The sequence below is a fragment of the Argiope bruennichi genome, chromosome 1, assembly GCF_947563725.1.
Source record: "Argiope bruennichi chromosome 1, qqArgBrue1.1, whole genome shotgun sequence".
Classification (NCBI taxonomy): Eukaryota; Metazoa; Arthropoda; class Arachnida; order Araneae; family Araneidae; genus Argiope; species Argiope bruennichi.
In genome coordinates this window covers 30,190,775-30,214,977 of record NC_079151.1, presented here as the reverse complement: position 1 = coordinate 30,214,977, position 24,203 = coordinate 30,190,775, and the positions used below count along the sequence as shown (strand labels likewise).

Genomic DNA, 24,203 nt, shown 5'->3' with positions numbered 1-24,203 from the left:
ATTAATCTCTGGCATGCGGTTAATGGTACGGAAAATTGAATACAATTAACATGCTTCATAGAATTGCTTTGGACGCGTTTTTCTCGTCCGATTGAAACAAAAATTTGGCACAAAACTGCATTTGTAACCACAAAATCCCATACCAAATTTGATATATTTAAACTACTGCGTTTTTGAATTATCGCGTATAATTATTTCTGAAAGTGATGCTTCTTTGATAGCGAATCTTATCTGTCTAATTCTCATCGTTTTGTAACTATCGTAACAACTTGGAACAGCCAAACAGACAGACAGTTTATTCAAGATTCGATAGAAATCTACAGATTTGGTGTAAAGACTGTATGACAGATTTCAATCGTCTAGCTCAAAGAGATTTAAATTATCTTTGTCATAGACAGACAGGCAGACGTGCATTTCAAAAAATGTGTTTTTCGAACTCAGGATGGTCTAAAACGGGGAGATTCATGAAGGTCTTATATTTTCTCTTCATTCCCAAAGATCCCCCCCCCTCTTTTTTTGTTTAAAAGTGTACAGTTAATTCGACGACTGTTATTTTACTCTTACGGAGACTTCCACAATTTACTTTTAAGCATTAATAAGAACAAATTTAAATAATGTCGTAAAAAGAAATAAAATCGTGTCCTATGAGAAAGAGAATGTGTCAACGCAATTTTTTTACTAACATGTGCTTGATTAAAATTGAAGTAATCTAAAGATTTCTTGAATTACTATTAATTCAATTCATAGCTATAAATTGTTTGCTACCACTGTTAGTAAATGGAATGTATACGTAAGCAAAAAACAGTTTTATAAATCTTATAATTTCAATACCTTTATTGTTGAAGCATAAGATGAGATTATATTTTATCTGTTAATGTCGTATTAACAAGGATTTTAAACTTACATGCGAATTTTTTTTCCTCACAATGTAAACAAGCAGTTTATTAGAATGATACTAATTGGTGGAAATCCGAGAAAAAGTTAGCTTTCATTGATTGTAATTAGAATGTACAAATATGTCAAATTCTCATCGTATCTGCCTAGTCTTACCCTGGTATAATCTCATCTCCTTCTTTGTTATTCGACGCGTTGTAATATCACAAGAAAATTAACAACAAATTTTCATTACTACCACAACATTAACTGCAACATATCTACTAAGTTAAAGTTTATCCTCTTCTTTATTGATGACCTCCAGCTGACAAAGGTTATTCCATTCATTGTCTTCCGCAGCATGTGAATTCACCATTTGTGTTGGAATCAATAAACTGCATCCTAATATGGATCCGTATCAATCAAAATGTCAGCATCGACTAAACAAATCCTTTTGGTCAAAATCATATGATTGAGCGGCGGCAAGGGAACGAGATTGCACAAAAGATCTCATTTATTCAATCACTCAAGTAAGGCCGAAACTTCGTCCCCAGGGAGACACTTGTCGATACTCGGCCTTCTTGTGCCTAATGAGGCGACCGCTAACGAAGTCCCGCACCATGGATGCAGAACAAAGAATCTCGTTAGCACCTTCTTTCCTAACCACTAAGAATAGAATCTACCCACGATCCTCGGCCCCTGGGGAGGGTTTATCTTGAACCATTGTTCCCTCAGGTTGTTTCTTCTTACTTGGAAGTTCTTGTCAAAACTTCGCTGCTCTCTAAAAGTTTGGGAGAAAATTATCGGGTGGAGACCTAATCCATTTTCTGGGAAATATCTTCTGCAGGGCCCATGCCAGAACATATGGGGGGAGGGAGGGGGCTATTAGTTGGAGGACTCTGGGGGGTGAGGGCGTGCTGAAGTACTTTTTTTTCTCGATTTTGTAACAGAAAACGTAGGGCATCGTGGGGTGATGTAAAAAATAAATAGCAACAAATTTATGAAATTGTTGCTCATTATTTTTCATAGAAATGTGAAATCCTTTTTGGAGATAAATAAGTTTTGCTTGTTTAGTATGAAGATAACCCTGGAAAGTACGTGGACGGGTTTTTCCCCCCTTTAGTTTTGGTATATTGTGCAACTCTAATTGCAATAAAATTATTCTTCCGTGTTCACGAATTCTTTTAATTGTGGTCGCTAATTTGCGCTTCGCATAATTATTTTCAGTTTTGAAAATATTTTTGAAGGGAATATTTTATTATCGCTAGTTCATAGTTCCTATTTTTATAATCGCGTTATCATTTCTTTTCTAATTTTTGAATAAATTTATCGTTTATAAATGCATACTATGTAAAAAAAAATTATTAATTTGAAAGTCATTGAATTAAAAGGTTTATTTTGAACATATATTTTAAAACTAATTAATTTTTTTTACCGCTCACATTATTGGTGATTGCCTAAAAGTCATAGGATAAGACTTGGAGGAAATAAAATAATTTTTCCACCTTTAAGATAAGTATTGATAAAGTAAATTAAAATTTCCTTGGAGCCCGAATATTGAATAACCGTAATTAGCTTCACCTTTTTTCAAATTTCAGCATTACATCTGTTTCATATCTCATTAAAAAATTGCTAAAAATAGTTGAGTTACTTATAAAGGAAAAATCTAGATCAAACAACGCTGTGAGGTTGATTTGTGCAAAAAAAGAATACTTCATTGATAATGTAAATCCTATTCATTTGATTTAGAAAAAGATTTCTTTTATGAAAGAAAATTCTTCAAGGGATTTACTTTTTTTAATTCTTTTTATTAGATAATATTTGCTTAAAAATAATGTTTTGCTTTTAATATTCATTCATTGGAATTATAATAGCTATACTGACTGTTATCAAATAATTTTTTTTCCATTATATTGCATGACATATTTGAAATAAGTTTAATTTTTAATTTAGAGTTTTTAACACGTTAGCTTCCACGACTCACACCTATGGTTCATATGACCTTTTAGGTTACTCTTTTTTTCTTTTTTTGTCGTCTCTTAACTGTATTTGAGAAGGTGTCATCTAATTCTTTCTAATTCTAATATCATCTAACGACTTTTTAACTAAAGTCGTTGTGAATCACTGGTAATTCAAGCTGAAGCCACTGTGTTAATCTGGTTCATTATTTCGCATGCAATTTAGTTTCCCAGTCTCAATCAACCTAGTCCTACCAAATTCTTTAGATTAATAACTGTTGAAATATATATTTTCAAAATTATTATTTGGTTGTTATTCTAACCTAAATTAAGTTTATGCAAAACATTTCAGTGACATGTTCTATACAATAAATATCATTTTTTTTTAATTTTTTGGCTGGATAAACTATACATATGAACTCAAAAGTTGTGTAACAGTATAATTATATTGAAATCGTGTTTTGTTTTGAAAATATTTGAAACTTTTTGAAAAAGAGCATCTTTATAAAATGATCAATAAAATAATTTCAATAAAAAAGCAAAGGACTGGCCAATGAACAGGTCGTTACTATAACTTCTAAACTACATATTTACTATGTACGGTATTTCATTATAATGTAAAAACCAAACCAAAAATATAATGATTCAAATATAGCAATTCTGTTCCGTTCAACTTACAGATGAATTTAATATTTGTTCGCTTATTATAAAGAATGGAAGCACAGAATGCACAATTTCTAATACATGTAATATTGTATATATAATGAAACTAAAGTGTCAGGCGCACCAGATACATTTTTACCGCTGCGTGGTGTATGTAAAATTCCAAAATCCCCAAATGGAGACCATGACAGCTAACCGGTTAATATATCTTCTTTCTGATTCAATGATGTTTTTGTGTAGAATCAAGACTGCATCTCTCCGTTACTAAATGATATTCAATAGCTTTCATTTGCTTTTTTTGGTTTATCAATTTTTGTATTTTATCATATTCTGCAAAAATACTAAATCGATTAAAATTTCAGCTTTCAATAGCAATTTCTCTATTAGTTGATTTATGAATTACTCAAAAGGCCTATATTTCACTCTGTAATCAATACGGTTGCAGTTACTAGAAAGTTCACATACTGCATGCATTGATGACGGTAGATTTAACTGCCTACTGTTAGCAGCATATGCAGAAAGGCCATTCTGTGGATGGAAGGTTTCGCTGTGCGTGCCCAATAGGAGTTCCATGAAAATATTCCACGTGACTAGTTTTCATATCATCCACATATCTACGGATTGTGCCTTCCTAGACATCTTTAAAATTACTCCGATTGTTTGTTAATGGATACAGTTAATTAAGAGTTCTAAATTCCTACAGACTCATGTTAAGATCTCGATACATGAAATATTAGAGATTGTAAACGAAGCATGCATATCCAGAATTTAAACTGGCATCTTTTAGTAATTTGATCATATTGAACATTCATCGTCGTGACAATAGTTTCTCAATAGTTGAATTTCTGTTAGAAGATTTTCATGGCAATTATACACTGTATGACTAATATCCTTTGGAAAATCATAACGTTCTCTCAGGATATTGTCGTAATTAGGATTGGTATGATTTGTTGCGACTCCAATTATTGCAACGTTTTAGAAATATATATATTTATACTTACAATTTAACTAAAGAAATTAAACATTCGATTTTTACTATGAGCTTCACCGAAGCAGTGCGCGAGAGAGTTCCGAAGAGAAGGAGAGATAATAGCTTTTTTAGAAGCATACCCGAATGATGAGCGGCGCGGTAATTACGTCACAGACAACATTGACGAAGCCTGCAGTTTACAGATATTTGATATGATTTATGATAAATACATATAATTTATGATAGATATATATGATTTATGATAGGCATTCACTACAATATTTTTACAAATGATGACAATTATATGTATTTTTTTTTAATACTGATGTTCTTTGGCTGAGTATGTGACAGATATTTTGGAACATATCTCGTAATTTTAAACTTTGATCAGATCACGAAAACAGCATCTGAACCGATATTTCATCTGTCCAAATGTATTATCACACTAGTTGATAAATATTTAATCCCTATAGATTTAACCCTCTGCATTCGGTTGGCCTCTTTCAGTCACCATTCAAGACGGTGCATCATTCTGACATTTATTTATTTTAATTTTGATCGTTAAAAAATATCTACGGAGTGATAAGAAGATGTAGATTGATTTTTCGGCAAAATTCAACCTAAAAAAATTATATACATATATTTTTCGGAGTAATAAATAAGTCCCTGTATTAGGTGAATAATTATGCATCGAATTACTTCTCCGAAAGCAAAGGGTCAACTTGCATTTGGATTATGTATGACTGGGCAATCTAGTGTTGATTAAGTGACCTCCGGTCTTTATCCCGAGAATTTATAACACTGTGATCTAAAAATGTATGGATTGCTTTTTCAAAATGGACTCTGAATCAAGGCCTAAAATGACTTATTTTCCCAAATTCTTAATTGCCTTAATAAATAGAATTATTTTTAAACTAGTTTAAAGCATTATATAAGCATTCCATTTGCATTATATTTGCAAAAAAACGCAAAGCAAAAAAAAAACTATTTGCCCTCTAGAAATGAATTTATTCTATTCTTAAACTGAGAAATAATATAACAACATCTTAGAAGTAAATTACATTAAATGCCAAGCTCGTTGCAACGTAATCCTAATCAATGTTTTCCACTTCGTATAATCTGTCACTTCTCCTTAAGTTAATTTAAAATCCCAGCAACGATGGGAATTTATGAAACTAGATATTTACCGAACCACTTGATACTCCCCGATGTTGCCCTTAATTGCCAATTCCACTTTCATTTTCGCCAGTGTCCTTCTTTCGGACTGTTCGAAGTATCTCCCTTGCTATTTGCGTTGTTTATTAGTCCACTCCCTGTTGTGCGGCATATTTGTCTTCCTGATTAGAGCATCGCGAACTGGGAAATAGACTACAATAAATACATTTCAGTCATTCTTCATACCACTGCTGAATCTCCAGATAGTTGTCACGCCACTTCTTGAGCGCAAATTGTTATCAATAGTTTAGAGGGAATTGAAAGTGATTGCATGGTCAGTTGTATCTAAAATATGTAAAATTTATTTCCTTTTAAATGATTTGCTCAAGATATTTCGCTTATTCTGGAGTGTCAAAAGTGTTTTAAGATTTTTACGAAGGAAAGGATAACGAAAATTGCTTAGTGATTTTGTCTGTCTTGAAACGGACTTTAGAATATTATTTTTTATTCTTTAAGCACCATGGCAGTTATAGTTGATCCATATTAAACTTCATGTTATGTCTGTGTCAGTAACTGGTGATTGTATCTTTCGTGCATGCCGCATCAGTCACTGTTGACTGATAAAATAATTTTCGTTCAGGCTGCATTAGTCATTGTAAATTGACTATATACATTTTAAAATTATATTCTCTTAATACATTTTAATTTGGATATCACAAAATAATAAACTGTAGTCGTATCACAACTTTACGTTGATGTCTGATTGTCAGCGTATCAAACGAGTTATAAGGAAAGGACCAAAATTACAGCTGGCGCTTAACGTGTTAAATTCATTTTGAATCCGAAAATCACTTGTTAGTTAGGTTTAATAAAATACGAAATTTGCTGAAAATTTCGTAAAAATACAAGGTTATTTAAAACTATTTTATCAATTACAAATAGAAAGACTGTATACAACTTTCTTGTAACCAACGTTAGAAAAAAAATATGTACACAATACAAAAGATTGATACAATACAAAATACAAAAGTTTTGTTTGAGTGCAACTTCTCGGTACTTATTGTTACGAACCTGTGATGCTGCTTCCCAGCATGGTTGGTTCCATAGGAGGTCCCAGAGCTTGGCGACAAACTTGGCGATCATTTGGCGACTTGGCGAAGAATTTGGCGACTTTGGCGCCAAAATAGATTATACCCGAAACATCGAGAATTTTTCCGACCCGTCCAGTAGGAACCGAGTTACGCCTCGAACGTTCCTGATTGGTTGAGATGCTTCTAGCCCCGCCTCATGAGACCTATAAAAGGAGCTGCAGCTGCCGGGGAGGAATAGTGAACCAGAGTCGTCGTCGTGGACCAGTGGAGTCGAAGAGTCGTCGGAAGCGACGGTAAAGAACTGGTCTTCCAGAGAAAAGCGGAGCAGAGACGGAGTGAAGCTAGTGCTGAACTAAGCTGTATGCTACTGTCTACCGTAGAATCTGTTGTAAGCTGCACGTCTCGGCTGAAGATAATCGTCTTCTGTGCTGTATATAGTTGTCGTCTTTGTGCTGCCCTGTGTGTCTTCGGGTAAATAAACGTCGTTGTTTTATTTTCTACTGCCGCCTGGTGATTGAGCGTTCTTCACACCATATAATTTCCACTATCCAAACGAACCCCGGAAATTTTGCAACATTAATAATTAAAAGTGAAGGATTGGCGATTCGTTGGTGAAAACAAACAACATAGTGAAGAACATAAAACGATATGGTGAAGAATTTGATTTTGGTGCAACATTTGGTGAGTTTTGGCTCTTTCGTCATTAATTAATAAATACTAACTTTTCTTGCTCACCCGGGGAACCTCCTTGCGCTGTCCATTTCGCGCCAGATAACTCGAAGCATGTCTCAAATCATACCTTCTGCTTGAACGAGGGTGCATTTTATACTCTCATATGTATTCTGCATGTTTTCATTTAAATCTGCCCAACAGTGAGTGAATTTGCTGAGACAGTAATAGAAATCTTCCCACTCAAATACTAAATATCTTCATAAGATATTAGCCCCACATTGAAAAAAGAATTTCATCTAAATAATCTCATAATCATAGAGACAAATGACAGCTCCGATTAGAAATTTTTCAGGCCTTATTACAACTAAATGAAAGAAGAGTACAGAAAAAAAAACTTGTTTCAAGTGTAATTAACACATTGCTCATAATAACAGGCTTCTTGCGCAAATTCAGCTTTTCCACTCATTCTTTATGTATTAGTTCCAATGAATTAAACGACATTTCTCACCTTCTGTTAAAATGCATGAAGTATTCAGCCTACAAAGTTATGCTCTGGTTAAAATTTAAAATCGTTCAATTCAATTTTTCATTTCCATTTCTATTGCCTCAAGCTTTTGTCAACAAATATCATCCAATCATCTTCGTTCAAACTCTGATGCAATTTGACATTTGTTAAATGCAACCTTCAGGCATTCAGAGGAAAATAGTTTTTATTACTATATGAATCTCATATTGTTTACTTCATTCAAGTTCAAATACACAAAGGGAATGAGACATGATAACGAAGGGGATTGTCGTATGTATATAGTTTATGTGACCGAGAAAAATCATTCGGTGCAATTATTATGTAGGTAAACAACACTTTAAGTTTCTTTTTGAATTATGCTACCATTCTTTCTTCTTTTCAAACGTTTTCAAAGAAAGTATGGATGATTCTAACCAATATATTTTTTTGAATAACACTGTATAAAATTATCTATCCAGTCCAAGCTTGTTTCATCTTATATGCAATTTTTTGAACCACACTCTATAAAACTATCGATCCTATCCTGACTTGTTTCATCGCAGAAGCAAGTTTTTGAATAATACTGTATAAAATTATTGATCCAATCTTGACATGTGTCATCGTCAATGGAATTTTTGGAATAAAAACGTATAAAATTATCGATCCACTCCCGATATCTTCCAGTGTCGAACATTGAATAGCATTGTATAAAATTATCGATCCAATCCCAGCTTATTTGATCGACAATGCACTTTTTTAGAAAACCCGATGCCTATATAAATGGTGCAATTATATGGGGCAATTTAACTGAATTGAAAATAAATTTATAGCTCATCATTTCTTTATTTATTTAATAAAGAAATATCTTACAAGTCTCGAGATAATAAATAGACTATCCACGGAGGGTAAAAAAAGCCATCCTTCCCTTGATTTGAAAATAAACTAGACCAAACTTCTGTTTCTTCATTAGAATATTTAACTTAAGAGAATATCTTGCATTTCATCTCCTGTACAAGAAAGGTTAAATTGCCCTTCCTCAATGTACAGATTATAATGAACAACTTTAATCTAGCATCCTTTCTATTGTGTTGTATTTATTTAGTATACTTTGTTAAAATGCATGAATCACTTTGAAAAAGATCTGAATATTTAGATTTTAAAAAGCCTTTCTTATAAAAGCAATAGAAATTATTATGTTTAATTTATTTTATGCATATAAGGAAAAGTTAGAACTAAACTATGTATTTGTATTTTAAATCATTTGTATTTTTTGACATTTTTGGACATTGATTTCGAGTTAATAATTATAGTTAAGAAGTTTCAAAAGAAAATAAATAAACTGGATTTCTTAAAGACATTTGATTCCTTATTTTGCTCATGTACTTCTATATTATATGGCTTTAATGAAGGAGAAAGCTAATTATTTGCAATAAATTTTATTTAAAAAATTTTTAAAGATTATTAATTTTATTTATTTTTTGAACAAACTAACAATAAAACATTTTTCTTCCTTAAAAAATTTTATATGGAAATATTATAGCTGAAATAATATTCTTCATGAAACTTCATATGAAAAAAATCGTTTCTTTTGCTGCAATTTATTTAATCGAGTCTCATTTTCTAAACTATTTCCTTAATTTTATTTTTCATGTAATAGAAAAACACAAAAAAAGGCAGCAGTGCATGCAATTGCTTGTATCCACATTATTTTTATTCTTAAATTCGTTTTCACTAATAGAAAGTTCTAACTTGTAATAAAACTTCGAAAGGAATAAGAATTTGATTCTTTCATAGACAAGACAAATTAAAATTATAATATAATAAGGTAAAATACATTTTTATTAAACAAGAATTTAAGTTTATACTTGCGAAAAAATACTTCCATTTAAAATAATCATAACATAGGAATTTTATAGGTAAAAGAACTTATGAAATGTTGGCGTCATTCATCACTAAGTTAACGGCGCAAACGTACTGTCACTAAACTATGGTGAATTTTGCTAAGATTTGGTGTGTAGGCGATAGAATTTGGCGAGTTTTATCGTGTCTTCCACTAATAGAAAAATATTGTAAAGTAAAGCATTCAATATTGCAATTGTTAACTGTAAAAAAATAAAGAATAAAATTTCGATAAATAAGATTAATTTCAACTGTCAAGCTGGAATAATACTTTTATCAATTTTCTACTTTGAAATTTTACGTTACATACATTTTCGTTAAGTAAAAAGGGAAAAAAACTGAGGGGAATTCTTTCAATTCTTAAAATCGTTTGGGAATGAACTGTCTGGATGTTCAATACTATGAGTTTAACATCACTTTCTGTAAACTGATGACTCTGACATTTAGTAAAAAGAAATGTCATTTTTTGTGATAAAGGGTCTGGATATATTTTATAGCCTATAACGACTCAGAATTTTGATGATAAAATTGTCTGCAGATCCAATGTTTTAATATGAGATATAAAACCTTGAATTTTAGTTCCAAATAACCATCTTACAGATAGAAATATTTTTTTCGTTATAAAAATGTCAGCTTTTACGAGAAAAACAGAGTTCTTACTTTTGCTATAAATTCTGTATCGTTTCGAAAATATTAGAGATCATGTAAGTGAAGAAGTGAAAAGCGAAAGATTTTTAAAATTCAAGTCATAATATCTTTTAAGGCAGTAAATTTGTATTTTGGATTAAATGCGAAATCATCTTATGGTGCATGTAATGTAACATCAAATGCCACATTGTATTTCATACAGTTTTTGAGCGAAATTCTTTACTTTTAAGTAAAATATTTTTTAACTGTTTCAGAGCAAAATTTTAAGACGAAAAACCTAAGTAAATGCAATGTAAAATCAAATATTTTTTTTTTTAAATTCCGCTTGATTATTATATATTATTTTATTCATGAAGAAAAGAATTTTTGTTGGGATCTTATAATCTCTTTTATTTGCTTCTTAATGTTCTACAAATTAGAAATTTCGTGTGACTCAGTGAATTCTCGATGACAATACTTTTTTCATACCTTCAAACTTAATTTTGAGTAAATGGATTAATTTAAATACGTTTTGATTCTGTACTATTAGCGTCATCCTGAAATAAATTTGATAAAAACCGATTTCAGTTATTTCTTTCATCAACTATTTATAATAATTAATTACGTATTAAAGACTATAAAGTAATTAAAATAGAAGAAATTTATATTTTTAGTAATTAATAAAAGAATGTTTTTAAATTCTATTTTGGTGTAATACTTTTATATATTATTCTAAATTACCATTTGTTTGTTATAACCCATATCCTCAGTTTTTACTTAAAACTATATTGTTATTCTACCAAATATCAACTCAGATTTGAAGAACGATTCGATGTGAGTCCAAGCTAAAATTCAAAATGTTTATAATTTTACTCGACATTGTATAATAATGATAGCGAAATGGCGTATAAATGACAGAATTTACATTTTTATGATCTTACTGAAATTGTAGGAAAAAAAACGCAACTCATTTCTGATCATTGGGACCATTAAAAGTAGTCGTTTCTATTATTTCCTCTGCCTTTTTCCAACTCTCCTAAACTATTCTCTTTGGATTTATGTTTAATTATGTTGTACATATTTATATTTTTATTTGTATTTATTTAATTATTTTGTTGTGTTTCTAATATCGGATTTCCGAAAATAAATCGTTTTCAAGCTATTATTTAATTTTTGTCCCCCTTATAAATAAATTATGATCTGCAATGGTGGTGCTAAATAATTAAGAACAAATTTTGAAATTGGGGTTATAGGTTTTTTTAAGGCCTTTAACATAATTGCTTAATTCATAAGCTGATTTGCCACTACTGTTTTGAATGAAAGATGATACATTTGTTTTGTTTGTATAATTAAAAATATTTTGCTTATTTCTATTTCTTTGAGTCATTTTCCTTATATTTCTTTCTTCCTAGGAGAGCCAGATATCCTGATTTGTGGGAACTGCAAAGAGGTGTTCCCCGGAATACACAAGCTCATCGAGCATAAAAAACAAAGCTGCAAACTACGTTTCACCTGCAGATGTCAACACACATCCAGTCCTCCTGGTGAGTCTTCACACATTACCAGAATTTACAGCCTAGTCAAATCAATCAATTTTAATGGCTATATGTGCATATGTATGCTTCACATGTCTTCTTATGCAACTGTGCTGAATTCAGTCAAATTTTGCACACTTATTATTTAACACATGAGAAGATATTATCATGAACTTTTCAAAGTGTAAAAGCTAATAAAATATTCAAGAAATTAGAAATCAAACAAAACTTTGCCGTTTTTTAGTTGTAATATCAGAATAAATTTTCTGAGAAGAAATATTTCTATAAGAGTCTTCTGATTTTTTGTATGCAAAATTTTATTTTTTTAAATAATACACATTTTAATCCCTTGCAATTTCCTTCAAATTTTCATTATTTTTTCGACATTTAATAATTATTTTGTTGATGCAAATGATTTTGAAATGAAGATATTTGTTGATATTCTTTTTCTATACTTTGAAATCCTCTACTTTTATTCTTTGATATATTCGTTTTATTTTTATTTATTTATTTATTATTTTTATTTTATATATATATATATATATATATATTTGGGGATCTTTTATTGACTTGAATATGCAATAATGAAAAAATTATGAAATAATTGTAACAATACTTTTTATTATTAGCGAACAAGAATACAAATGAAAAACTATTGCCAGAACACATGAGCAGAATTCTAAAAGAATTAATTATTTCTGGTATTTGGAAAGTCTTCTGGTTCTACCGATAATCTCATTTTAATTAATAAACATTTCAGATGATAAAAAGATTTCGCAAATTTTATATTTTTTACAAAAGCAGTTTTTATATAATCTAGTAGACATGAAATTATTTAAATGCTGAATAACGCTGAATATATCAAGGTGTATGCTGAATTAAAGCCTTTAGATTGAAATTATTAATGGATAAGTAGTTCTATTAAATTTAGTTTCCGTGTTAAAGGTGACACCTGGTATTGAATTTGAATATATATTGATTCCAAGATTTCTTAATATTTATAATAATAAATTTGAAATAAAAGACTATACAATATAAAATAAAAATTTTACCTTTTTATGTTCTATCAGAACTGTTTTTAAAAATTATTTTTATTTACCCCGAGTTACTTTATGCTCACAAAAAAGGAATTTGGGTATCACTCTTTCATTTATTTCCTGACATTTTACTGTTTTAAAATAAGTGTATGTTTTCGATGATAATACATTACATTAATTTTTACTTATTAATTTTAAGTTAATAGATTCATTTATTGAATTCTAATATGACATCAGTGATGATATTTGATATTAAATTAGAAATAAGAGGCATTTTCAATCCACAATAAATTATAGTATAAATTATTTATTAAAGACTCAAAAGTTTTTTTTAATATTTTTGTTTTGACTTATTTTATTACATTACACAAATACATGCAGGAATTAATTGAAATACATTATGCATTTCAGGAGCCCCAGCAATGCCGGTGTGCGCCCAGTGCCAGTCACGACAAAACACGTGGTGGGATTTAGTGCAGCACTTTCAGGTTGCACACAACGCGCTTCTTTATGTCAAGGAAGATGAACTCACAGTAAGCACTTTGAAATCGCATTTTATGGAAAAGTATTATTGTAAGAAAACATTGAGATTTTAGCAAGTAAATTGTTTCAGATTGCGTTGAAGAAGACTTTGAATCATTTTCTAATTTTTAATGTTAAATTTCTTAGAATTAGGCTTAGTAATATTTGTGTGTTAGGATTTTATTCCATAAAATATTTCTATCTTTTAATAAAAAAACTGTTTTCTTTTAATAAAAAAAACTGTTTTTGTCTTTTAATAATGTAAAAACTGTTTTTCTATTGATCGATTGATTTTATGTTGAATTAAATTTTCGTAAGAATTATAGCTTAATATTTTGCGGAACAAATTTAATTATATCGTAATTTATATAAATATAGCTGTAAAAACTGTTTGAAAATGTTGCATTATGGATAAAATTCATTTCCATTTATTTAGTTTACAAACATTCAGAACTTCGAGAAAAGAAATGAACTACTTAGAATTTTAAAGAACTGACTGGAATTAAATCTTGAATCTCTATAATAACTAAGAAAAATTTTAACAAAACAAATTTTAACAAAAAAATGAATCAACTTATAAATATAAATAAAATCGTTAATACACATTTGAAAATTTCCATTCTATATTGCATTATCAGCATAACTCTTTGACATTTTCGAATAATATTTGGAACTCAAGAAATTAAGCCTTCTTTCCATGCTTAAAATATCATCCACGTTAGCGCGTCTGTTCATTTTACAGCAATAACATTCGAAGACTGAACACTTTCCAAATTAAACCGGTAGATTAATATTGATTACTAAAACTTCGACTTCAGAAATAATTGCAGACGATTAAAATATTTATAGTCTGAAGATACCGAAATTGAGCGAGCAGTGTTGAAGCCGTTGATGACTTCAGGATTCTCTCGGCCAAAACGAACGATTCTTAACGAATATCTTCCCGGGGTAAATAACACGTTAACTGAGTTCCGAGATGTTCGTAATGACAAGCGGGCTCTAACGACGAATACTGTTAGATAGAACAGACTGGTCGATACAGATTTGGCAAGATCGTTACGGATATTTGGATCGCATCGTGATAGATGTTATCGGTGGTAATCACCATTGTTCATTAGGGAGTTGTTGTCCATATTGGATAACGATGTTCACGGTGCGAGGATTATTATTCGCTATTGTATCTGGGTTCTGGGCTACCGAGGAGGCTGAAGCGTGTTTCTGACAGATATGAATATTGCTTTATTTGGAAAATCTTTCGTCGATAATTTCTGAAGTTTGAGAAATAGTTTCTATCTCGTGCTGAAGTTTTCTGGTAATTAAATTTGCAATCCCTAAGGCTTACATTTTATTCACTCTTATTAAATTACTATCATTCTGTTAGGTTTAACTTTTTATTGATTGAGTATATGTTAAGTTAGTTATATATTATAGAAGATGGGAATGTAATAGAACAGATAAAATGCATCATGAACAATCAAATTTTTATTCTATTTTTAATCTTTTACCATAAGAATAAACATTTGTAATCTAATAAGATTTTTTTAATCCGTTTTAAATAATTAATACATGAATAGAAGTCTTGAAGAATGAATGAAAGTTTTTCCAACTGAACAGATTTTCTTATAAGAAAAACTAGCTTTAAAATTTTCTTTTCATTTGCATTCATTATACCTTTGTCAGTAAAATCATTCCAATCCGGGAATTTTATTGAGGTTACGTTTATATTTTTGTTGTCCCCACAGAAATTTTTTTTCTTTTCTAAACATAGAAATTGGAATAAAAGAAGTTCTTAATTGCATGAACTTAATTTCTCATAAAATATCTTACGTACATATCTGGATTTTTCTTCTAATCTGATATTTGTACAATATATTTGTATCAGAGTTTCTAATAATCTGATATTTGTACAATATATTTGTATCAGAGTTTCTAATAATCTGATATTTGTACAAAATAATAGTGTTCTTAGAAATTATTACTATATAAAACAATTTGATTAAAATGTAGCAATAGTAACGCTACGCAACATTTTTCTCATTTCTTTCTTTTTTTTTTTCTTTTTTTTTTTTACTAGAATCTTTTGAAACATAACTGATTCACCCGAAATACTGATTGCGTTTTATTTCATTGAAATCAATATCTTCTACATGATTTAATAATCACTCTATTCTCTTTAAAAGACTTTTAAATATCAAATTTTGCTATACATTTAAGCTGAGTTGTTCGAATAGTTTTATTGTGTTTATGAACATTCTAAATTAAATCAAATCCCATTATAAAATTAGAATTGCAATTATAAGGTAACCTATCTCCAAATTAAATGTTATTTTTCGTGAAAATGAAATTCATAGAACTCGAAAATATAGGGCCAATTACAATAATTGGGAACGAGTTATATAGACTTTATTATTTTCTTTATGCTATGGAATTAATTTATGCGAGTCTATGTAAGGCTTATTAAATAATGCTTTTTTTTCAAATTTATTTATTAATAACAAGTATTAACTACATAAGTGTTCATAATTATTCCATTATGCTCCCATTTTATGTGAGAAACTGTGGAGTAATGAAAAATGCTTTTTCGGAATTTTTTTAATTGTTGCTGAAATAAAGATGAGAATATATTGCTTATCTTTCCAAGACAAATAGATTTCTGTTTAAGTTATATTTTTAATTGATATTTTAAAACTTTGATAAAATACGCAAATAAGCTGTGTTGAGCCATTTTTAAAATATGTGCAGTTTCAAAATAATTTCAGCAAAACATGATTTTGTACAAGTTAAAATTTAATCACTTCTATTCCAAATTCAAATTTCATGATAAAAAAAAAATTACAAAAATGCGTAGATTAATGAGTAGAACGATGCAGAACTGAGCGAGCCACTAAAAACAATTTGTATAAAATATTTATTTGAAATTTTGGGAATCATCAATTCCGGCGAAACAGTTAGAGTTTTCATGCCAATCAAAATTTCAAATGATATTACTAAGGAAACCATTAAGAGCAATCTATTTCAAATATTTAATTTAAAATTTTTGCAGTTATCGATTTATCGGAATGGATGATCGCAAAAATATGGTCTCCAAAATCGGCTAGTACTTATTATTTCCTAAGAACCTAAGAAACGTTTTAATTCACGATCAAACATTATACATAACGAATATTTCTTCTTCTATTAGGAAAGTTCCAACATGAAAGGAGAGGAGGAAGGTTCCACCTGTTCTAATTGCAGCACTTCCGATTCCAGAAATGGCACGAGTCTCACCCAGGATTGCTGGGAAGAACAGAGAGATGTTGCCACAGAGGTATGACAAATGTTTCATTTATATATGATACCTAACTCATCAGAATATGATTTGTAAAGAACTAGAGTTTCATAAGTAGAATATGTTGAAATGATTTCCATATCCTATCATTTCTACAAGTAATTTGATTTTTATTCAGGTACATTTATCTCAAATCAGTCGATTAATTAATCTGTATTGTTAGGGCAATAGGTTGCGGTGCCTCTTTGACTGGGATTTGTTGATTTAAAAGATTATAAAGCAATAAATGTTATATTTCATTTCATACGAACTTTCTTTTATGCACTTTATAGTTCTCCAAATGCTTTCAGACTCTTATATAAAATCCTCAAAGCGAACTATGCAGTTATTAATTATATGAATTCCATAATAAAAGCCCAGATTGCAAAAGATATAGTTTTGATTACAAATTGTAGGTTATTTTATGAAATCTGCGAGTGTACTATAACTTAATAAACAAAACAAAAGCAATAATCTGATTCAATTTAACATCTTAAATTGCTTTTTTTAAACAAATGGAAATTTTGGCAAATGTTTTTTTTAATACCTTTTGAGGAGTTGATGATGATGATGTCGTGTCCTCGTTACCACGGAAAGGAGGTGCAGTAGCTTCGGAGGGTAAAGACCCCTGAGCACCCGAGGACAGAAGTCTGATTTCTAGCTCATATGAAGATGAAACTCACACATTCGCTTGCACAATCCCTTTTTACAGGGGGGCACATTCACACACCTCACAGATAGAACACAGATGAAGAACAACCATGCCTGAACCGGGATTCGAACCCGGGAAGATCAGAACACGGGGAAGATGCGCTACCCCTATGCAAGAACGCCGGCTTTTGAGGAGTTTAACTCGTAATAACAATTTTGGAGCAAATATGAATATGATGAGTCACATTCTCTGAAATAAAAACTGACCAAACATAAACAACCCAAGATAAACTGGTGGAATAAAAATTGATTGGCCTGTGTGTACTGTGCAAGTTTGTGTCATGTCTTAGCAGTTTTATGTGTCAATTAATCATATGCAAGTCATTATTTTTCATGCAGGTATATTAGGATTAAGTAATAAGTATCATTTATAAGTTGACCAATTTTGCGAATATAAAAAATTCCAGTTGAAAGTTTTTTTTCTCCGTTTATCACAATTATCCTTATAAAAATTCTTACGAAAATTATCCTTATAAAGATCTTTCACTAAACCTAATGAATCAATTAAACTTAGCTTTATAAACAAAGGAGGCAAGATGATTCGATCTTATCCGACTGATGTACGCGAAACAGAAAATTCTAAAGAAAACATATTATTTTAGGTCTATTATACCATATTAAGGTCTAAAACCATATTATAGATAGGTCACCTTTTCTTATCCAATGATATTATTTGGTTCTACTATCCCACTCGTACATGATGGTTCAAAAGGCAAAGTTTTTTTACGGGTGTAATTAACTATTTATAAGTATACTTAAATTACCCATTGATTTTCCCCACGATCAAAGCTTGTATATTATTTACATATTCGTAACATGATTTTCCGCGATCAAAGATTATAGTATGTTATTTACATATTCATCACAGGAATTACCACTATCAAAGCTTATAATATGTTATTTACATATTCATCACAGGATCCCAGCTTATAGTATGTTATTTACATATTCATGACAGGATTTTCCACTATCAAGACTTATAGTATATTATTTACATATTCATCGCAGGATTTTGTGTGGGAGAACAAATAATAACATATTTCATCTTTTTTTAATACTATTCTTCTTTTGGATGATCTTGATCTTTAATGTATAATTAAGCAATGTGCTAAATCGTAAAAAGAAGAGCTGTCGGAGGAAAATCTATTTTCATATTTCAAAATCAATGTTTCAAATATAAACAAAATCAGTTTTAAAGAATTCCATAGCCAATACATAAAAAAAATTATTATTATCTACAGTAATAAAGTTTTGCCCAATAATATGTTCCAAAATTATTGAGTACTGAATAAATTTTTACTTAATTAAAAATCTAGTTTAAACGCACTTACAACAAAGAAGTAATTGTAAACCCCAAAACGCCAGCTCTATGAACAATGAGAGAGAGAACAATTTTCGCGCGTTTTGAATTATTTGTGCAGCACGCTTGATGTATTGCACAATTTATGATTAATATGCCAATCCCTAAGTATTACCATATTAACCCTTTGCGCTTGGAAAATAATTCGATGCATATTTATTCACTTAAGACAAGGACTTGTTCGTTGCTCCGAAAAATAAATATGTATATAATTGTTTTAATTTATATTTTTCCGAATTATTTTCCACGTCTTCTTACCATTTTGTAGATATTTTTAACAATTGAAATTAAAAAATAATCATCTAAAACGTCAAAATGATGCACCGTCTTAAATGGTGAGTAAGAGTCACCATAAAATTAATCTAACATTCATATTTCATGCTATGACTTTTTATTCTTAACAAATTAAATCATGTTGTTAGAGTCTCAAATGTGATTTTTATTCCTTCCAGGCGGACATTCGAAACGACGAAGAGGAAAGTCGACAGCACCAGACACCCCCTGCAGAAGACAAATCCGTGGACACCACGGACCTAAAAGCATCTTTGGGATGATTTCTCTAAGCATCAAAGGGTCTCCCGGCGATCGGCTATGGAAGCCTCCTGAGCCCTTTTGGAACAATGCCATCTCAGGAACAAAAGAACGGGAACACGCGCATACACTCTTGGAATATTCCAGATGAACGATCTCTTTTGTGACATTGGTGAAGATCAGTGGGAAAATGTATTCCATAGTGATGTGCCTGCAGCGCTGCTGCAAGATCGCTGGAAAACTCATTTCCCCAGCGATCTCTGTGAAAGCACTGCTGCAGAATCTCCTGAAACGATGGAGTACAAAAATCGCAGGGGTCATCCATTCCCCAAGGTGACGAGAGGCTTCCCCAGCTGAGGTTCGCCACAGGAAGGACAATGTCCACCATCATGTGTATATCTCTCTATTTTTGGATTCTCCTCACCCTCTTGTAGCTCCGGGAAGAGTGTCTTCTGGTCGTTCTCTCATCTCTGTAGGTGTCCTTCGACACATCTTTCGTGCCCCTGCCCTGTCCTCGAAACTTCTGGAGAAACTTTTAGTCACTCTTCGATGAAAGCTTAAAGCTAATGCTCAATTAATTCAAATACAAAACTCCGTTTAAGATTCTGTCTAAACTGATAGAAACTTATTCAAAAACATAAAGGATAATTTTCACCAACTTTTGAAATTAATGTCCCCTAAGTCAACGAAGAGTTCTTTAATATAAAAAAAAAAATTGCAAACATATATTTATCAAATCCGCGAGTAAAAATTACTCATTTAGTGCTCTTGTATACTTAAATTAAATTAGTTTGGAATAAAAAATTGAAATACTAATTGAAAATACTGTAATAAAAAAACTTCTCATTGTAAAGATGAAGTCTTGCTTAAATTAGGATCAAATATACATGTAAATATTTTGTCATGATAGATTTATTGCAAGAAAACATATTCTATTTCGGATATGTTATATGCTGTTCTTGTAAAATTATATATTGATGAGTTTAGAATTGCAGACAATTACATTGCTTATTGTCATCAAAAATGTAGTTAAAATTTGAACAAAAGAGATACGTTCTTAATAGTAAAAATTTTTTATAAATTATAAAGAGCTAAAATTTATATTAGACCAAGATACCATTTATTTTTTATTAATCTGATAGTTTGGAAATTTTGGTAGATGTTTTATGTGAGAGTCCTATCTATCCATCAAAATGCATTTACTGAAAACATGTTTTCTCTGGAATTCGTAAGTTTCAGAAAACTTCACACGATGGGCTTATTGAAATATTAGCAATTTTCTAAAGACACTGACAAAAAAAATGTATGTACTTTATTTTGATGCTTTAATGTATATGTTACTTATCAAGTTTGAGCGACAGAGGCTTTGCAAGAAAGATGCGAGCGACCGATAGCAATTCTATGTCAACAGAAATAAATCCATGTCTTTGTCTTTTAGAACCTATGTGTATACAGCGGATGTTGAGTGTGGGGGCCACTTGGTACATCTGTGTTAAATATTGCTAAACTCTCTGGAATTTGAAAAAGATTTTCGCAAACTCAACCTCCGCTCGTGGCTGTTGTCCGTTGTGGTTGAGGTCACTGTGTTTCGAGGGCTTTAGTTCTGCTTTGGAACCATTCTTTCGCCCTAAGTACAATTTTTCTTTAAAAAATGCTTTAAATTTCTTTTATTAAAATATTATTATATGTTTATGAATATATTATTATTTCAAATATTCTCTAGATTTACAGATTTTTAATACTATATTATGGAAACCATTGACTTAAATAACACTAGTAAAAAATAGAAATAAAAAGAGATAACACAACTTGCTCTAAGTATAGTATCATATGTTATTTAGCAATCGATTTTCAAAGTTTTAACTTTATAATTTCATTGTAAAAATCTGTAATTTCAATTTAGTTGAATCAAAACACTATTTTTCAAAAATACATCTCAAGGGAGATTGTAAAATTAAGCGAACCAAAATCCAAAACAATGGAGACTATTAATTATTACCAGCTATTAGAAAAGATTAAGTATTTAGTGAAAGATTCTGAGAATATTATTTTTTGAGCCATTACTTACTCTCTAAATTACTTATATCTGCCTTTACTTAATTGAGCCATTATTTATTTTATTAACATCTAACGCTACAATTAAGTTCTTTTAATTATTGTCAAGAGCGCATCAAATGAGACAAATGCTGCATGAAAGAAAGCGCATGATAGGAAATTTTTGCATCATGCAGATATAAGAAAGATGGAAAATAAGAAGATTATTTTTATTGAAGGAAATGCATTGATTTAAATCTTATTCGGATTATAATCTAACTTAAGAAGTATTACTAAGCAAATAGTAAAGATGTACTGAAATAAATTTTGATTTAAAAAACTGAAATGTGAGTGATTTTAGTATTGTTAAGGTTTTAAAAAAAGGATCAAAATAGAGGTTCTTTATTCTTTGGCGAACAGTCAAGATTAAGTGCTGCTTTTTGCCTCTCTTTTCTAAGCAGCTTAAGATTTCTAAGGGAAAAATCCTCTTTGAGAAAGCATCTGCCTTCCTCATAAAACTCTATCTAGTCCAGTAATCGAGACAAATGGCCGCCAATAAGCCAAATGCTATGGCCTCTGGTAAGAGTTACGCATTTGGACGATGGACATTGGCTAAAGCTTTTTACAGGTGAAATCTGGCTTAAATGGCTCTTCTAGAAGAAATTTAACCTTTAAAGCTTCCATCGTTTTGGTATCTCTTCTTAACTACGAAACAAAGAAAATGGATTTTTTTTGTTTTTATGGAAACTGTAGAGAAAATAGAATTTTCTGGATTTGCTTTGATTTGTAAGACTCATCTAAAGCAGCAGCACAATATTTTTTTAAAAAAATAGGGATAATATATAATGCCTATGTACTATTAGGTCATTAAAACTTCCCTTGAATCTGTAATAAATTAGTTTTTAGAATTAAATGCTATGATATGAAAACGTATTTAAATACCCATTTGATAAAATAAAATATTCTTTATATCAATAAGAAAATTAATATAAAGAAGATTTAATAAATAATTCACTTGAAATTGAATAATGCTTTATAAAAAAAGTCTTTCTAATATTCTTGAATATAAATTTTAATTCAGTTCTTCAATTTAAAACATTAAAATGATAGAATTCGTGAATAATAATGGGGAGAAGTAATTAAATAATAGAATTTTTTTAATCAGAAAGTTTATATTTTGAAATTCATCAAATGGGATTTTTGTTTAGAAATTTCTAGAATGGAACATTATTTCATCTAGAAATTATTTCTTAAATTTCATGAATAAAATTTTTAAAATTCAAACCTGTGGAACCTGCAAAAGAAGATTTTTTATTAGTAATTCTAATTAATAAATTAGATTATTAATTATTAGATTATAATAAATTAGATTAGTAATAATTAATTATCAGATTATTATTGATAAATTAATTTATTAGCCATTCTAATTAGATAAACAAATTTTATTTCAAAAAATTTCTATATAAAAGTAATTTCAAGACTTAAGCTCATTATAAACAAATTGCTTGATGATGATTTAATGTTCTTAAAATGGCGTCTAGGATCGAGAGAAAAGTTCCAAAGCTGTTTTCGTAAAAGCCCAGACATGAAGAATGTGTGACCTTCCCTTTCGCATTTAATCTCTCTTCTTCCTCCACATATCTTTTTCTGAGTGTCTTTTTAAACGAATTCCTCACCGTTTCTGTCGAACACCCCATGTGTAAGGGGGGTGCTCCGACGAAGAAAATGGGAGAAGAATTCTTCTTTGTGGTTTCCAGCAGATTTTCTTAGCACAGTTCTCAAGTCGAGGAAGAAGGTCTAACTCACCAAATATTATTTTAATAGTCAGATGAATATTTTGGAATGCTGGAAATTATTTTTCATTGTTATTAATCGTCTGCATTTTTTCCTCTCTGTGAAAAAATAAATGAATAAAAGGACGAAGATCGTTGTACATTGGATATACAAATATTATATATGTATACATACAAACTATTCAGTGTTGAAAAGAGATATAATTATTCTACGTGAAAACCTTAGCTGTTGTTGATGAAAAAAATAATAAAGATATGAATCCCTCATTCTTCTTAGAAGTAGTTCGTAGAATTTCTCTCATGTTCTAATGGACAGAGACGTGATATCTAAATGTTGTCATCCCATATTTGATGTGGTTTCTCAACTCGATTCAGCTTATTTCTTGAACGTTTAATAAATAAATCATCAAACATATTCAAAAGGATTGAGAGGAAAAGCAACCGAGAAACTTTAGATTTTTATTATATAGATAAATCTCTATGATTGGACAGTATTTTTATATAATAATTTTTTTAAAAAAATCTTATCTAACTCATGAAAGAATCATGGCATGAATTTTTAGTCTAATAATAAGCTATACGGAGCAGAAAATTGGATTTTATGATAAGGGTTATTGCAAGAAAACAAAACAAGATGTCATTATTTTTGTCTGTGTGTCACAATATTAAGGATTTTGAAGCTGTAAATATGCATCCCTTCCAACTTATATTATTACATTAATCATTTAAATATTAAGTCAAACTTTTATCATTATTTAAAAATTGAGTAGACCACTTTTTTTATGATCTAAAATTAAAATGGTAAAATATATTTAAGTCTGAAGAAATAACGAAATCCTTCTATGGAAGAATTTTTTTAAAAAGTGGTATAATTTCTTAAAATCTGGAATTTGTAAAAAATGACCTACCTTACTTACATTTTAAATCTTGTATGATATTTTAATCAACAAAATTGGACGT

General features: G+C 30.0%; 1 protein-coding gene across 9 annotated transcripts in view; it reads left to right on the top strand.

The window, feature by feature from the left end:
- Nucleotides 1–22,404, top strand: part of LOC129964467 (uncharacterized) — a 441,580-nt gene extending 419,176 nt beyond the window's left edge. For all 9 annotated transcript variants that reach the window (XM_056079101.1, XM_056079105.1, XM_056079106.1 and 6 more), the window contains 4 exons: nt 11,826–11,957; nt 13,397–13,518; nt 16,689–16,814; nt 19,338–22,404. In XM_056079101.1, coding sequence (XP_055935076.1) covers nt 11,826–11,957; nt 13,397–13,518; nt 16,689–16,814; nt 19,338–19,439 — 482 coding nt within the window. In that variant the 3' untranslated portion in view covers nt 19,440–22,404. The remainder of the gene's footprint in view (nt 1–11,825; nt 11,958–13,396; nt 13,519–16,688; nt 16,815–19,337) is intronic.
- The last annotated feature ends 1,799 nt before the right edge of the window (nt 22,405–24,203 follow it).